The following is a 19,077-nucleotide window of genomic DNA, read 5'->3' on the forward strand; positions in this document are numbered from 1 at the left end:
GTGATCTATTTTGAGCTGATATCTGTGTAAGGTGTGAGGTTTAGGTTGAGGTACATATTTTTGCCTATGAATGTCCATTTGTCCCAGCACCATTAGTTGAAGAGGCTATCCTTGCTCATGAGGCATGTTTTTAAGATCTTCTAAGGCAAATTTAGAGAGGCCTCTATTCTTGGATTGCTTTTGCCACACTTAGAAAGGGTGGACTTGCTAGAATTTCTCCTGAATGCTCAGTGTATTTATTGAGCTCTCTCCTTTCTGGCTGGAGGGAATTCAGACAATTCCCAGCACTATGCACTCTCAGTGATGTTTGTGTTACAACTCCTTCATAATTATTCTTTTCAAAAAATTGTTCTATTCTAGCCCTTGGAGCTTTCAGGCTTCACATAAGTAGATTGCTATTCAGCCTAAGACTCAGGTTTTTGGAAATTTTTTTCTTTATAGCTTCCTCCTCTCAGGTACTCTGTCCTGCAAATTCTATTCACCTTGGCTGTCTTGAACTACAGTCTCAGTCTTGTCAACTCAAAAACATTGCAGGACTCAGTATTTGCCATAATGTAGGAAATACCTCCATAAAAGAAATGTGGATGATGGGGGAGCTCACCTTATTGGTTTCTCCTTCCTTAGGGTTCATTGTTCTGTACTCCCTGTATTGTCTGAAAATAGTTGTTCCCTGTATTTGTCTAATTTTTTAGCTGTTAGCATGGAAGGTAATTTTAGAACATCTTACTTTTTCAAGGCTACAAATGAATTTTATATTTTTATCATGTTGTCAGTGGTTTCTTTTATACATTTTATTTTAATTATTTTAATTGTTTCCATTTCAATATCCTGAAATGTTAACCCACTTATTATCCCTAATTATTTTTGTATAGATTATTTCAAAATGTATATGTATATACATCATTGTGTCATCCATGAATAATGGGGGAGTTTTTTTCCCCCATTAAAATCCTTGCACCTTTTAATTTCTTTTTCTTAACTTACAGTGCCACCCAGTACCTCCAATACAATTTATTACAGTCATGGTTATAGCAGGCATTCTTTTTACGTTCTCCATCTCAGATGAAAAACATTGAACATTTATCATTAATTAAGATGCCTCTTATCTATTATATATAATTTTCAATAAACGTTATACATTTCTTATATTTGTAATTAACAAAAACTTGCTATCGTGATGTATGTTATGCTTTTTAAATATACACTAAGATGATCTTGTGGTTTTTCTCCTGTTAACATGGTGTACTATATTGGTTTAATTTTTAAATGCTAAAAGAATTATCAATTTCTATAAGAAATCCAATTTCATTGTAATGTGAAATAGATTTATCTCTTGAAAGCTTCTATAAGATTATTTTTCTGTCTTTTATTCCCCTGAAATATTTAGCAAACTTCACAAGCAAAGACATCTACTCCTGGATCTCTTCTTTTAGGAAAGTTTCTTAATTAAAATTTCAATTTAATTAGTTACAGATCTCCCAAAATTTTCTGTTTTTTCTGGTGTCAGTTTTGGTAGGTTTTTATTGGCATAAAGTTTTTTGTAATGTTATCGTGTTATTCTTTTAACATTCATATAATCTGTAGTAATGTCCCTTCTTTTTATTCTTGATATTCTTTATTTAAGCTAGCCAGCTTGTCTGCCTTCCTGCCTTTCTACCTTCCTGCCTGCCTGCCTGTCTTACCTTCCTTGCCTTCCTTCCTTTTCTTCATAAGTTCTGGCAGTAATCAGTGTTATTCTTAATTGCCAAAAAAAATTCACTAGCGAGAAGTAACAAGAAACTGTTAAGTTGAAGATTGTACATTATTTGTTTCCTTAGTGCAGTAGTTTTCTAACATCAGCATGCATCAGATTAACATAGAGGGCTTATTAACATACAGATCATTGGGTACCTGATTCAGTAGGACTTCAGTAGGGCATGAGAATTTAGGGCACCTCTAACGAGTTTTCAGGTGTGTTAGTCAAGCTTATTTAGAGAAACAGATTAAATAAGATGTTTACATTCATATGAATATACATGCATATACATATTATTTATTATAAAAATTTGGCTCACGTGATTATGGAAACTGAGAATTCCCAATATCTGCAGTTAGTATGCTAAAGACCCAGGAGAACCAATGTGTAGTTCTAATCAAAGTACCAAGGTCTGAGAACCAAGAGAGCCAGTGATGTAAGTTTCTATCCAAAAGCTGGCTGGCTCAAGGCTGAAGAAGAGCCGATGTTTCCATCTGAGTCCAAAGGTCAGAAGAGACCGGTATTCCTAGCTCAAACATTCAGGCAGAAGGAGTTTGCGCAACTTTTTTGTTCTATTCATATCTTCAATTGACTAGATGAAGCCTTCTTACATGAAAGAGGGCCATCTACTTTATCCAGTCTACCTGTTCATGTTAATCTTATGAAGAAATACCCTCACAGTCATACCCAGAGTGCTGTTTAATCAAATATATTGACACCCAGTAAAATTGACACATAAAATTAACCATCATGCTAGATCATGCTGATGCTGCTGGTCCAGAGAACACACTTTGAGAAACTGTGTGTAATTGATAATCCTTCAAATTGCAGGAGTTGTCCTTGATTTATCAAGGTCCTATTCCCAGACAATGTGTGGTCCTTCCTTACTCTATTTTAACTCAATTTACTCCAAATTTTGCAGACATACGTGTACATATGTATACATGTGTGCATGTTCATCTTAAATTCACACCCTGCAAGAAAGTCTACTTATTTTATTGGTCAACATCTGTTTTGATTTAACCAAATGACTATCCCTTTTTGTTGCTTATCATTCTTTTCTGAATGTCTGACCTCCACCTAGTATCATTTTTCTTCTTCTGAGAGAACACTTCTTAGTATTTGATTTAGTGCAGGTTTGCCTGTCATGAATTTTTAGTTCCTGTTTCTCTAAACGTCTTGAAAATCCACCTCAATATTTGGAAGGATATTTTGAACCAACAGAATTCTAGGTTGGCAGTTATTTTCTTTTAGTGCTTTGAAAATATAATTTTATTGTCTTTTGGCTTTTTTCATTCTGTGTTTTATTTCTTTATTTTATAGGTTAATTCTTGGTCATATTGTTTCTATTCTCCACTCCAACCCACCTGATGTCTGTTTTAAAGGTGTTCTGTATTTTGGGAGTTGATAAGTTTTACTATGATGTTTTCAGGTGCTGTGGATTTTCTTTGTATTTACCCTGCTTAGGACTTGTAGAGATTTTCAAATCTGAAGTTTTATCACTTTCATTCAATTTTGAAACTTCCTAGCCATTACCTCTTCAGGTATTGCTTGTGACTCTTTTTATCCTTTTGTTAGAGCTTATCTTAGATAAAAATTAGAGTTTTAAAAAATACTTTTCTTACCTATCTATCTATATCCTTTCCCCCACTCCTATTTCTCTCTCAGTGATTTTGAGTATTTTCTTTTAACCTATAGTCTACTTTATTAATTCTCTCTTTAGCTGTGTCAAGTCTTCTCAGTTCTTAATTTCAATTTTTGTAAGTACTCAAATTTCCATTTGACTTTTGTAGTATTTATTATCTTCCAACTGGGCGTGGTGGCTCACGACTGTAATCCCAGCACTTTGGGAGGCCGAGGCAGGCAGATCATGAGGTCAGAAGTTTGAGACCAGCCTGGCCTTCATAGTGAAACCCTGTCGCTACTAAAAATATAAAAATTAGCTGGGCATGGTGTTGCGTGCCTGTAATCCCAGGTACTCAGGAGGCTGAGGCAGAATTGTTTGAAACCAGGAGGCAGAGGTTGCAGTGAGCCAAGATTGTGCCATTGCACTCCAGCCAGGCGACAGAGTAAGACTCTATCTCAAAAAAAATTATCTTCCAATTGTCTATCTTATCCAATTGTTTATCTTGGTCCTTAATTTCCTTGGTCTTTAATTTCTTTAATTAAGTTAATTTAGTTAACTTTAATAGTTAATGTTTAACTATTAGGGTAAATGTAGTTACCCTAAAGTCTTTGATTATTTATCAGAGCTACCTCTGTCATCTTGTGTTACTTTTGGTATTCAGTAATATCTTCCTCTCTACTTACATGTCTTTTCTTGTTATTATTATGTGAAAAACCTATGTAGTATCTGAAAGATTATAAACATAATATGAAAGTACAAAGTGGTGTTTTCTTCCAGAAAAAAATACATTTTCTTCTGGTAAGCATTAGCAATCCTAAATGACCTTAATGAAGTCAAGGTTAGAGGGCCAGTCTTTTTTCTGATTCACCAGTTCTTTAAAGTATAGTTCTATAGGGTCTCAACTTAAATCATAAGGGTTTTTCTAAGCTTTTTTTCCTCTTCAGTAGGCTCTGAGCTCCAAACATTTTGTTCAATTTCAGTCATTCAGTTGCTTCTACCAAAACATGTCCATGGGAGACGAGCAGTCCAGAAACCAAAATCATCTTCTTAGAGTTTCTTCTTCAGGGTCATGGTCAAATAATTGACTTCTGTCTTAACTCTCCATTTCCCTCAAAGAAGTATTTCTGGTTTTATCCAGCTTTTTTAGTTGTTCTCAGCAAGAGAATTTGCCTATTACTAAAGGTGGAAATCCACATATTTTTATATAGTTACTGTGTTTATGATCATATATTTGATGGAGTGTAAATGTTAAAATGGCTTGGTTTTTTTAAAATCACTGATTTCAGCTGGGTTATGTCAGATTAATTCCTTCTGATCCTTAATTATATAATAGAAAAATGTGTAACTTTTTGGTAATTTTTAAGTTGCATAAAGCTCACCCAATTAAACATTTTCAACTCCTTACATGACTTTCTTTATTTTAATGAAGGGTTTTGATGGTAATTTTTTTCCTTTCTTTAAACTTGTGTACATTTTTATATTTAAAGCAGTTCTGCTTTTTTTAAAAATACCAATCTGACAATTTTTATATTTTAATTGGTATTTCTACATCATTTGCGTTTAGTGTAATTACTGACATGATTATATTGATATCTACCAATTTGGTAATTGTTTTAGAATACATTGTTACTTTCCATTTGTACTTTATTTTGTTTTTCTTCTTTTATGCCCTTTGTTGGGTTAATGGAGTATTTTTTTATTATTTCATTTTCTCTCCAATATTGTCTTATTGGAGACAATACTTCAAACATTTTTAAAATGTTTAAAATAAAAGACAACCTTTTAAACATTTTAGGGGCTTCTCTATGGCTTACAATATAAATCTTTAAATTATCAGAATCAGTTTTTAATATTATTACAGTTTCATGTGTAATAGTGATGCTTGTAACAGTTTACTCCTAATTCCTCTTTTACATCCTTTGTGTTAATGTTGTCATACATTTTACTTTTATATATCTTATGAAGAAACAGTAGTTAGGGCACCGTGGCTCACACCTGTAATCCCAGCACTTGGGGAGGCCGAGGCGGGTGAATCACCTGAGATCAGCAGTTTGAGATTACTAGCCTGGCCAATATGGTGAAACCCCATGTCTACTAACAATACAAAATTATCTGGGCATGGTGGCATGTACTTGTAATCCCAGCTACTCCGGAGTCTGAGGCAGGAGAATTGCTTAGAACCCAGGAAGCAGAGTTTACAGTGAGCCGAGACTGTGCCACTGCACTCTAGCCTGGGTGACAGAGTGAGACTCTGTCTCAAAAAAAGAAAAAGAAAAAGAAACAGTACACTGCTATTTTGCTCTGGACAGTGAATTTTATTTTAGAACAGTTAAAAATAAATGCATTTTATAGTTTTATTTATCTTTTCTAGTACTCTTGTTTGTATAAATCTTATACTTGAACTGCATTTAAAAGTATTCGTAGTACAAAGTCAGCTACATGAATTACCTCCGTTTTTGTTGTCTAAAAAGGTCTTTATTTTACCATCTTTTTCTGAAGAATTTTTTGGCTACACATGGAATTGTGGATTATATATTTTTAAAATGGCTTTGAAAGGGATTTCATCTCATTTCTTCTGGCTTGTACGGATTCTAATGAGAATGTCATTTTTATCTTTGTTCCTCTTTATGGAATGTGTCTTTATTCTCTGAATGCCTTCTTCAGATTTTCTCTTTATATTTGAATTTCAGCAGTGTATTATGATACTCTTTTTTTACTTATTTACTAAAATTCTACTTGGTGTTTTCTGGGCTTCTTGTATCTGTAGTTTTATGACTTCATTGTTTTCAGAAAATTCTCACTCAATATCTCTTCACATATTTCTTCTGCTCTAGTATGTCTCTGTGTTAGTTTTCTATTGCTAGAATAATGCATTGCCACAAATTTGGCAGCTTAAATCAGCACTGATTTATTAATTATTTCACAGTTCTGTAGGTTAAGAGTCCAACACTCAGGTCACACTGGCCTAAAATGAGGACGTTGGCAGGGCTGCATTTCTTACTGGAGACTCTGGAAGAAAATGCGCTTCCAGGCTCACTCAGGTTACCAGCATAATTCAGTTCTATATGGCTATAGAACACATGGGCCTGTTTATTTTTTTATTTTTATTTTTTTAATTTTTTTTTTTTTTTTGAGACGGAGTCTTGCTCTGTAGCCCCGGGCTGGAGTGCAGTGGCCGGATCTCAGCTCACTGCAAGCTCCACCTCCCGGGTTTACGCCATTCTCCTGGCTCAGCCTCCGGAGTAGCTGGGACTACAGGCGCCCGCCACCTCGCCCGGCTAGTTTTTTGTATTTTTAGTAGAGACGGGGTTTCACCATGTTAGCCAGGATGGTCTCGATCTCCTGACCTCGTGATCCGCCCGTCTCGGCCTCCCAAAGTGCTGGGATTACAGGCTTGAGCCACCGCGCCCAGCCTCATGGGCCTGTTTATTTGCCTGCTGTCACAGCCTTCCCTTATCTCCTAGAACTCACCTTGCATGTGGCCTCCTACATTCAGAATTAGTAATAATGCATCCAGTTTTTCTCAGACTTGGGATCTGTCTGTTTTCCCCTTATATGTATCTTTTCTGCCTTCCTCTTTTGCCGCACTTCTCTAGCCGGAGAGCTTTCTGCTTTTTAGAGCTCATGTGGTTAGACTGAACCTACCTACATAATCTAGGATAATCTCTCTATTTTAATGCCCATAACCTTAATTTCACTTGCAAAATCCTTTTTACCATGTAATATAGTTTATTCAAAGGTTCCAGAGATTATGGTTTAGATATCTTTGTGGAGCCATTATTTGGCATATGGCACTTCGCTTTCTGTGATTCCAATCACATTTATGTAGAATTATTTGATAATATTTAATAGCTTTTGAACACACCAATGTGCACACTCTCTCCATCGGAGTGTGTGTATATTCTTTTTTCTTTTTGTTTTAATATGTGTGTATTTTACTGGCCTGTCTTCAAATTCACTGAGTTTTCCTTGGCTTCACTGAGTCTTTTGATAGGTCCATTGAAGGCACATCATTTCTTTTACTGTATTTTTTATTTCTACCATTGTTTCTTCTTTACAGTTTCTTTCTTTTGCTGAAAATTTACATCTGTTTATGTATGTTATCTGCCTTTTCAGCTATTAACTCTTAACATGTTAATCATAGTTACTTTAAATTCTTTAATAGTTCCAACATAGGGTTCATCTGTGATTTTGATTCTATTGATTTTTCTCTGACTTTTTTTTTTCTTGTTTCTTCATGTGTAAGGTAATTTTTAGTTGAAAACTGGACATCATGTATGGGATAGTAGCTCCTGACAGTCGTATTTGTGTTCTAAATGGGCCTGCCTCTCCTTATGCTAAGCCTTTTGTGAGAGGGATTGAGTCATTTTAGTCTTTTGTTGAACAGGGTTTATGTTTTCTGGTTGTGTTTGTTACTCCCTGCGTACCATGGACTTTAAATTTCTCTATCTTTACTTTGTGTTTAGTTAGGTGCTAGTTTTTCAGGGTGTCTTGCTATTTCTGTTCTACCCTGTTCTGATTCAGAGAGGTTCTCTACACTGTGCAGTCCCTTCCGCAATAGACTACCATTATCTGTTACTGGGTGCTTGCAAGCCTGGTGTTCAAAGGCATGGGGTTCTCTTTTGTCCTGGTCTAGACTCCGTTTTAGTCAAGTGCTGTCCTGGATCTTGAAGGTAGGGCTTTTTCAGTGATTTTGTGCATTTCTACATGATTGGGGATCTGTAAATTTCAGGACTCAGAACATTTCCCTTCCCCTCCCTCAGAGTAGAAGGTTTTCTATGTTCCTTTCCTCCAGCTGCAACAGGCCTCCTACTGTGCCCCAGAAGTGACAGGAGTTGTTATCTTTCTCTCAGATGCATAAGGCTTCCATTCTGTAGAGGAGATAGGAAGACGGATGTGGGCAGAACTTTGTGTCTTTTCTGCAGCAATTAATTCTCCCTCCTTTAACCTGGAGCAATGAAGTAAGTTTTCTGCAGTCTTCCATGCTGCCTCCAGTTTTTCTCCTGAGTACTGTTTAGGTTTGAATGCAAGAGCCTGGGTATTCTTGCAAACTCCCCTTGTGTCTATAGCTCTGGGGGTTTTATTCTCTTATAGTCCACACATGGACTTCAGAAATTTATAAAAAAAATTTAGCTGATTTTTTCTTGCCAACTTAATGTGGTGCCCAGTGCTGCTTCTTCCTGTTCTCTGCCTCAGGTTAGAAAGTTCGTGCATCCTGACTCTTCTTGGAGGTTCCTGTCCTCAGATTTCAAGCTGTTTGATTGCTTGGCAACCTCAGCTCTCTCTGAGGCCTAAAAAAGTTATAATTCTTTAGATTGTCTGGCTTTTTCTTGTGATTTTTGTGGGAATGACTCCAGTTTTCTGCATCTGAAATAGAAGTCCATTTCATTTTAAAAGTTCAAATTCTTAATTGATTTTTCAATTTATATATTCAAAAATATTATATTTAACTAAATACTATACTACAAAACACTCATTAACTGCTATTCCAGAAAACAAATTCTGTAGATGCTTTACTGGGGAATATTCTTGATAACACCACCTATAACTAAGTGGCAGTGGAAGACTGGTCTGAAGGAAAAGTGGTGCAATTGTAAGAGATATTCCAGCCCACTCCATGGGAAAGCTCTGAAATTGGAATGGCTTCAGAGGTGTCCTCAATTGGGTCAAAGGAGCTGGGGTTTTTGTTTTTTTTTGTTTTTTTTTTTTTTTGTCCTTCTAATTGACCATTGTTTGAATTCACACTGCTCCTAATGAGGGGGCTTAACCTTGGGTGAAGCAGCTCCCTTCTATAGGGAGGGTTTCAACTGTGAGCCATCACCCCACAGTTCTCAGAACTCTCCAGGGAAAGAATGTCTCTATCCTAAAAGAGGATCTTGGTGAGACACCACAGCTCCCACTACATTAAAATTTTTTTTAATATGCTAAATATTTTATTTAAGAGGATAAATGTTGTTACAATTTTCATGTCAAGTATTTAAGACACAATTAGCCTTACCTTTTTTATCACTAGATTTGTTGTTTGGTTTTAGTTAGACTTACATTCTTGAGTTTGTATTTTTATTTCACTATAGTTAACTTTTGTGTCATTTAAGTGGTTGATTGGAAAGAAGGAATTGTTCTACATCAATTTTTTTTTTTTTACTTTTGTAATTAGTGCACTCCAAACAACTTTTCTAATTGTCTAAGGGCATCCCCGAAAAGCATTACATAATGGCTATTCACAGATGTGATCATGCCACACAATAGCTCTGAATTCCTGGGCTCAAGTGATTTTCCTGCCTCAGCTTCCCAAGTTATTGGGACTAGAGGTGTGCATCATCATGCTCACGTAGGCATTACACATCTTAAAACTTGAAAAGTGTTTACTTGGAATTTAGTTTACGATATAAAGCAGTAAACTTCTTACTTATAAAAATATTCTATTTAGCTTCAATTTCTTAGTCTTCTATAACTTTATCTGCTTTTTTAACCTTTTCATCATGCATTTGAAAATAATTCTGTTTAGGAGTAATAAAGAGAAAATGCCAGTTTTAAATTTATAAGATCATAGGGAAATAAAATAAGTTAACATTTTTTTTTCAATATCATGTTTTCCATAGTGGCCACAACCTTAGAAAGCTATAACTTAATAAAATTGTCAGTAGGTAATTATGTCACAGTTTTGCAGATTTAGGATACATTTACTCATCAGCTATTTTAGTATGTTAAATTATATTTAATATTAGAAATTTAGTGACAACAGATAAAGTATTTGAATTCCGTGTCAATTCCTAGTCATAATATATAGCTGATAAGAATTTAACATTACAATGTATGGTGGTTCTATCATTAATACTCTCTTAATCTTGTCTTTTCATCTGTGTTTACCTAAACCCAATCAGTTCACTTACCGATGCCTACGTTTCCTCATTTACATAGGAGCATTCAATTAATAAAAATCTATAGAATTCACTAATGTAATAATTTCTTTTATGTCTGAGTAAATCTTTTAGGTACAATACTTAAGGGTATGTGATTATTTCTTTTTATTCTATGTTTTCTTATTATAACTACCTATTTTATATGATTTAAGAAATAGGAAATTTAAGCACTCTAATCTTTCAAATCAAATTATTGTTTGTTATATTTATGACATTGTGCTAAAGACCTAGGAGAAGACAAAAAGTAAATAAAATCAAAAGTAAGTAAAAATGACTTTATGAAGTAGCACAAACATAAGGGAGTTTGTTAAAATAGAATACACAATGTATGTAGGGCCCTAAATAAGAGTAGAACTATTATATTTTTCTAGAATTCTAAAACATATACCATTAAGAAAAGATCACTTTGTTATGAACTATGTTTATCAGGGGATTCATTTAGATGACAAGAGAGAAAAATTTTCATTTTTTTAAAGTAATCTGTGTACTTACAATTACCATGGCCTTGGATATTTCTTGAGGCCAGTTACATTTGGCAAGATTTAATAATAATTAAGCCATGGGTTTTCATAAATTATTTTTTCCATGGATTAATTATATTTTTATTCATATGAATTTCTTAGAAATAACTGTGAATGAGACTTCCTCAATACAGGTAAAAGCCAAACATGATGGCAGTTTTTAAAAACCATAATTGTAAACTTTTGTGTTTTAAGTCATATTGTTTTAATCTAATCATTGGAGCTATAGAATTTCATCTAAAGCCTTATTACTTCCTTTGAATATTTTGTTTTGAGTTGGTAATTTTGCAGGAGTGGTTTATAATTTCTCAAGTTGCAACAGGACTTTTCTTCATGGAAATAAGTAATTCTCTTTCTTTTTATTTATTTATTTATTTTTGATTTGTGTAAATTTAAGGGATATAAGTGCAATTTTGTTTTCTGGATATATTGCATAGTGGTGAAGTCTGGGCTTTTAGTGTATTCATCACCTGAATTATGTACATGGTACCCATTAAGTAATTTCTTACCTCTTGCTCCCGCCTTCCACCCTTCAACCTTCCCAGTCATCAACCTCCAGTGTCTGTCATTCCATATTCTGTCCATGTGTACATATTATTTAGCACCCACTTATAAGTGAGAACATGTGCTATTCGCCTTTCTGTTTGAGTTACTTCACTTAAGATAATGGCCTCCAGTTCCAGTAATTTAATTCTTTTTCTTAAGAGTTTATACTTACTATTAAGAAAACTAGCCAAATTCAAAATAGTTACCAATCAAGCATCTTAAACACTTCATTAGTGTGACTTAAGGGGAAAAAATAGACTGGGGAGAATAGAATGAGTGGCTTGAAATTGTATGCTTTTCAACCCACACTTGATAAAGTCTGTGGTTAGAGCCCAAGAACTTAACCAAATATTAAGTTATTAGAGTATAAGATTATAAACTCACTCAGACTGTGCAGGGCAGATTTCCCTACATAGGGAAATACACCTTTGTATTACTTCTGTGCATAAAATGTCTTAGACTAAATAAACAGTTTTTTTGTTTTTGTTTTTTGTTGCAAAATAGGGGCCTTGCTCTGTTATCCAGGCTGGAGTGTAGTGGCATGATCATAGCTCACTGCAACATTGACCTCCTGGGCTCAAGCGATCCTCTTGCCTCAACCTCTTGAGTAGCTAGGATCACAGGTGCCCACCACCACACCTGGCTAATTTTTTAATTTTTTGGTAGAGACAGGGTCTCACCATGTTGCCCAGGCTGGTCTTGAGCTCCTGCGCTCAAGCCATTCTCCTTCAGTCTTCCAAAGCGCTGTGATTATAGGTGTGAGCCACCGTGCCCAGCCTAAATGAATGTTTTTGAATAAATGAAAATAAACTTTTAGAGAAAATTGAAAAATTACTCTTTAGAATTTTCCTCTAAAGTCAGTACATTATGCCAGTTTTCTTACAAAATTATTTGCTGAAGAATACCTGGTTTTATTCTGGTGGCTATATGTTCTTTGTATTTTCATTTTAAGGAGAAAATTGTATTTATTTTTATAGGACTTAAGGGCATGGGCTTTTCTCACATTAACATAGCTTTTAATTTTTTTAACATATTAACAGGTAGCTGTCTCATATGTGTCTTGGAATTGGGGAAAAGGAGTTTTACATTGTGTGTTTCTTTGAGATGAGAACAGAAATAACAAAATGACAATATAGCCACAATATGTCTTTTTTTGGGTATTTTTTGTAATTAATCCTTATTTTCAGGTGTTAAAGGAGGGTCTTAGGATGAAGTTTGTGTTCGTACCATTTTCTTTCAGAATTTAAATTGTGTAACAATGAAGCAAATTTATACAGCATTTATAACCTTCTTTGAAATACATTGTGGGGACTCTAAATAGCAACAACAAAAAAAACTGTTTTCTTCACTGTGAAAAACGAGGATGAAGTTTTTCCATTTAGAATATTTTGCTGTTGTAATTCCAGCAGAATTATTTGATAATGGTTTATATACATAAAACTTCTAATCTCTTGCTGAGTAAAATATTATATTTTTTGCCGCCATTAGAAAATTAAAATTCTCATTGCAGGATGATATGTAAGAGCAACATTTAATATTCTAATAAATTTTATAAGAAAATATTTGTAAAAAATCTTAATAGGGATTCACTTCATGAGAAATAACTATTACCCTTAAGTCAAGATAATTGGAAATAATGTCTATTTATACATACTTACAGACAGAAGTGATCAGTTGCTCGGATTAATTGAAGTTTCTATTTCATATTTAACTTAATCACCAGTAACAGTATTTTTGTAATTCTGAAGCCTCTAAAATCACGCAGAAATCTGTAAAATAGGGGAGAAAGTTCTCAAACTGGGATAAAAAATGTTCCTGGCTTTAACTCAATAATAGTCCATTAAATCCAATAGCTATGATGCAAACCTCCATGAATCAATAATTTTTCTAAAATAATTTTACTCTCATTAATCTTAAGAAAAATAAATAATCATACTTCATTTAGAATTGAGCATCAGAAACTATTATATCTAGATTTTTCTCCTTTTAATAAACTCACTCTTACCATTTTCACCATTTCTTAGTAGAGGGAATTAGTTTAGCTAGGAAGAGCTGTAGGACGTAAGTTTAGAGATTTGAAGGAATTAATGAAATTGTAGATTCAAAAAAGAATCTCTTTGTATTCACTAACAGATAACTTCCTGTGATTATGCTTATTCAGTGACTTCAGGTGGCCTTTCTTTTGCTGGCTTCTTTGTTAATTCTTTCTAATAGTAAATACTCTCATTAAAACAGTCATTCTAAAAGTGTGTTTCCTGGATCAGTAGCATCAACACCACCGAGAATTTGTACTTGTAACAAATGCTCGCTGTACACACAGTCTTGCTGAATCAGAAACTAGGGTGGGACTCAGCAGTCTGGTTAAATGGACTCTCCAGGTGATTCTGATCCACACCAAAGCTTGAGAACCAGTGTCTTCAGGAGGTCCTTGCTTTAGGAATTACAGAGTAGGGAAGACTATTGAAATCTCTTAATTTCAGTAAGTCTGCCAAATCCCCTTCAAATCCCTTTTTCTTATGGAAAATTGTTCCTCCAGAATTTTCTAAATATATGTGGCAGTGACCAAACTTGAGTTTTCTCCATGCTTTCTCCTTTCTCTAGAGCTGTTGACACAGGTAAGAGGAGACAGAGTTAAACAGAAGTGCTGATGGTGAGACTTAGAGTGCTCAAAGATTTGAAACTTGGCTGTTTCCAATTTAGGAAAGAAGTCATCCAATATTATTCTCTAATAACTGTTTAATTGCTTAAAAAATTAAAAAGATGCCATAGTTTAGTTTTAAACCTTAGTAATATATTACAAATTATTTTATGGTTAATTACCTTTTTTTCATTTATAAATATTTGCCTCATGTGTAACACAATGTTACCTGGCATTGTGGCAGAACTTGTATTATTTTGTAACATTGTTTAATTGCTAACTGTACATATCTTCTGTGTAGAAGAATGTGTGCTCATCTAATATATTGATTTTGATTTGTTTAATGTATCAGAATCACATTTTGTGAGTGTAAATATGGGTGTGTTCAAAGTAGATTGAAAAAAGTGAACATTATTGACCTCTCACTGTGTGCTGGGTGCTTTTCTGTGTACTTTACATTCCTTAGCTTATTTAATCCTCACTGGGTAGGTACTGCAATCATCTTCATTTTGCAGACATAGAAAGCCTAATGTGCCTACGGTGACCTAGCTAGTGTATGATAGAGCCAGGATTCTAGTCTAAGCAGTCTTACGCCAAAGCACTTTTTTTTATCTAAGACAGATAAATCTGTTACTGTGTTATTCATTTGTCTAAGCAGAAATATTTTCTTCATCCCCATTTTTTACTTTTACATGTACCAAAGTATTTTTAAGAATGTCAAATAGTGCTTATGTATGACTATTAACTTAACATTCAACAGTGAACTATATAGTAATACAGCAGCTTGTAAAGAAAAGTAAATGGGCTTATGAAATGGAAAATGCCTAGTTTGGCACAGCATTCAACTGTATTACAATGAATTTCAGTTATTCCCTTATTTGTCCAGATTTCAGGTAATACCTCCTTGAGAACAAGAGTTAAATTATTTGTAACTGGCACGGTGACCCACATTGTCAGTGTTCAAAATCATCTTCTTTGATGGATAGATACATAGAGAAGGCATACAAGAACTCGTTTACATGAAACTCATAGAGCTATGAACAGTCTTTGGCCCTTTTGGGTGGCATAACCCCAATCTTTTTCATAGTATAGTCATTCCAATTTAGCTGAAAACTTTCAGTAGCCTTATGACTATATGTGAAACTGTACGGGGTGTCCCTTATACATGAAGCTTGCTATTATTCCATGGGCTAGAAAGGACATTTATGATTTATAAGATTTTAATTTAGAAGTAAAGTTTATTTGACATTTTATATTGAATTATATTTATTAGTTTTTATGTCTCAATTTCAACAGCATCACTGCAAAACTTGAAAGAGCTTTAGAAAAAGTTGCTCCTCTTCTTCGTGAAATTTTTGTAGACTTTGCCCCATTCCTATCTCGTACACTTCTTGGCAGTCATGGACAAGAGCTATTGATAGAAGGTATGATTTCTCTCTCTATTCTAATTATTTTAGTTTCCTATAATGTATGTATTAATCATGGCATAATTTGTGCTTCTAGAGGAATATATATTTCCAAAAGAATGTAAAGGCATTACTTCACAAATTTTAATAAGATATTCAATATGTTTTCTCTTCACTCCTTTTTTTTTTAAGTAACATGTTTGCATGGTCAATACCAATAAGAGAACTTTGAAGATGAAGAACATTGAAAAGGTGTCAGAATGGGAGGCTTTGGCTCTTTAATCCATTTATCAGGGCTGACGTATATCCTGTCATTAAGATAACCTGTTTATTAAGCAGTGATCTCTGACATTTCCTTGTGACTCTGAGGGCCATGCATCTTTAAGTGATTTTTCTTATTCACATAACATTTGTAGTGTGAGAATCCTTAACTAAGAAGACATTAAAAATCTAGAGAAATACTTAAAGAATTGATGAAGCCGTTGTCTCCTCAACAGCAGCTTAAATAGAGTAAGGAGCCAAATGAGATAAATTTACTAGGTGAGTGGCTTTGAAAAATATGGTTAATCAAAAGCTTATTTCTTTTTAAAAAATGTTGTTTTACAAATATTTCTGAGCTTCAGAAAGAATTAGACAATATCAAGATGATCTGTAGGTGAATAACGGCTTTAGATGCCATTTCAAGTAGTCCTGGGATTTAGCATCCTTGTACATCTTTTTTGCTTTTCACTTCCTGTTTACTGCAGAAGAAAGAGAGTTTTCCTGTGCCTGTTCTGTTATCGTCACAACTGCTTCTACTTAGTGTTACTATTAGGAAGACTCGGCATCTTGGAGCAGACCTTGAATCCTAGTTCAACTACTTTCTTAACTTTGTGGCCTTTGTGAATTACTTAGCCACTTTGTATCTTAGTTTCCTTTCTATAAATTGGAGTTAATGATAGCACTTTAGGGTTCTTGTGAAGATTAAATTATGCAGTGCATTTGAAGCTCTTAGAATATTGTCACATAATGAGCTTCTCAGGTTTCCAAAAGTACTGAGTACCTTCTGGGCTAAGTACTATGTTACATACTTTTGATATATAAGTAAACAGACAAAGATCCTTTTCTTCAGATGGAGCATATATTCTTACGAGGACACAAAATCAATAAGCATTAAACAAAATAATTAAATTATATAGGGTGTTAGAATATAGCAAATGTTATGTAAAAGGATAAATACAACACACAGAGAATTGGGATTACAGAATGGCAAGGTTAGGTTGAAGTTTAAAGAGAGTGGTCAATTTTAAATAGACCTCGTGGTAAAAGTTACATTTGAGCAAAAACTTACATAGTAAGTAATAAAACTTCCTTAATAAGTGCCTTATAGCTTATTGGAAGAGGAGTGTTCTGTGCAGAGAGCACAGTCAGTACATTGACCCTAAAATGAGGATAGAAAGATGTTCTTGGTATGATCTACCAACAGGAAAAATGCCAGTCTCATGTGAACCAGAAAGACAGTAGTCGAATATTAGGGCCAGAGAAGTAGTGGGTTCTTTGGCTTTAACTAGTGTGTTGTAGGGAGGCTGCTGATGTGTTAAGTAGGAATGTCACCCTGGATGCTACTATTGTCATTATGATACTCGCAGCTAGAAAGCGAAGTATTAAATGCTCTGAAGAATGGGATTCTGAGAAGAACCGTGCTAATTTAAAGCAGCCCCAAAATGAAATTTACAAGTTCTTGGAAGCTTAAAAACTATTGCTTGGCCACAGATTGTGTGTATAATTTATATAGCTTTGTTCTAGATGTGTATGATTGGTTACACAAAATCATATATTCATTGATTCATTCAAAACAGGAGAAATATTCCTTATGGAGCTTACAGTTGAATGAGCAAAAAGACATAAAAACAAATAATTAAAATTAAATAGGATATGTGCTATAAAAGGTACAGTGGGAAATGAGACTAGATGGCCTACTGACCACTTGCAGGGCACATATTCTTCTAACGGGGTCAGTGAGGTAGTTGTGTATACCTGGTCTTACTCCTGCTGCTATAAAGCCACTTCCTCATATTTATGAGGACACACATGTTTGGAAGCGTTATGCTCCCTGCTTCTACCTAACTCCTGTAACAGCTCAACCCAGACTTCTGAATTCCAGACATAGTTGAAGTTACCTAGCATAGACATCTAAACCCTTATACTCCAGGGATACCTCAAACTCTGTTTATCCAAAGTTTGTTTTCCCTCCATTTACTTTTCCTTCTAAATTTATTTGTTTTGTCATTAGCATTACTATTAATGCAAACATTTGAGGTGAAAATTTGGTTTTTCTTTAGCTCTTTTCTCCTTCAACTTTAATATTTACAATTACTTCATGAGAATGAATAATTTCCGAAAACAATATTTAGAGGCTAGTTTTTCAAATATTATTAACATTACAAATTTTATATCAAGCCATGTATAAAAACCTTCCACAGTAGCCAAAATATTATGTTAGCTGAAAGTGGTGGCATCATAGTTACGGAGTCTGAAAGGTACCAGGTTATCAGTTGGTCCTTCTTGAGTTCCTTTTTTTGCTTTTAATTCTTTTGATTTCCTGTAGTTAGATGCTGTTGAGGAGCAAGAATGCTGGTTATTGATATTTTTATTTTCATGCTTTTCTGTAACATGTGTTACTTTATTAAAATAAAGAAGTTCAATAAACATCATTGAAAAAAACAAATCTTAAATGTTTCCTCATTCCCTACAAGATAAAAGCCTTTTATTTTTTCTGTTGCTATCTATCTTTTCCTAAAACGATTTGATAGGTTTTACAGAAATGTATAAATACTGACCAAAGACATAATGAAATAAAACAAGGAATAAAGTTAGTCATGTAATAATGTTAGTAGTGAGTCCTGCACCGTTACTAAAACTAAGACAAATTCTGTACAAGTTTTCTAGCCGCCAGAGCAAAGGCACAATTAAGTTATAAGACTCATGTTACTGGTTCTTAAGTGACAGTTTGTGGCAATTTTACGTTAACTGCTCTGTATTGGAAAATCAGGAACCCCTGTGTATAGCTACTTTCCAGAATCTTCCATGGCCACACATTCAAATTGTTTCATATTTATTTCTTCTCATCAATGCACAGAGAAAAATGACAGAGTAATTCAGAGCTATTTTTTTTTTAGCTTCTCTGTTTACCTCAGATATTCTGAATTGAGTGGAAAGACCATTAAGAATATGCCTTCATTGTTATCAGTGCATCCAGGTGAACTTGGATTTTCCTTTTTAATGTAACTATGCTAGAAATGAAATATTGGAACAGGTTAGATATTTAAAAGTTCATTTTGTGTTCCCTTGGCAGAATACAATTATATCTTGTAACTTTCTACGTTCAAAGAATTTTAATACATCCTACTTTTTAATCTATATGGATGTAATATTTATGTCTTTCTTTGCTGATGTTAAAATGACTTTTCTTTATAAAATGATGACAGCAAATGATCGATTTTTAGGTTTTGAGTTTTGTTTTTTATTTATTTATTTATTTATTTATTTTTAAATTTATTTATTATTATTATACTTTAAGTTGTAGGGTACATGTGCATAACGTGCAGGTTTGTTACATATGTATACTTGTGCCATGTTGGTCTACTGCACCCATCAACTCGTCATTTACATCAGGTATAACTCCCAATGCAATCCCTCCCC

At 34.1% G+C, this 19,077-nt stretch overlaps 1 protein-coding gene across 2 annotated transcripts in view; it reads left to right on the forward strand.

The window, feature by feature from the left end:
• The window catches only part of NBEA (neurobeachin), a 752,078-nt gene that overhangs the window by 272,721 nt on the left and 460,280 nt on the right, over positions 1-19,077 (forward strand). For both annotated transcript variants that reach the window (XM_025364271.1, XM_025364273.1), the window contains one exon: positions 15,287-15,414. In XM_025364271.1, coding sequence (XP_025220056.1) covers positions 15,287-15,414 — 128 coding nt within the window. The remainder of the gene's footprint in view (positions 1-15,286; positions 15,415-19,077) is intronic.

Source organism: Theropithecus gelada, chromosome 17, assembly GCF_003255815.1.
Source record: "Theropithecus gelada isolate Dixy chromosome 17, Tgel_1.0, whole genome shotgun sequence".
Classification (NCBI taxonomy): Eukaryota; Metazoa; Chordata; class Mammalia; order Primates; family Cercopithecidae; genus Theropithecus; species Theropithecus gelada.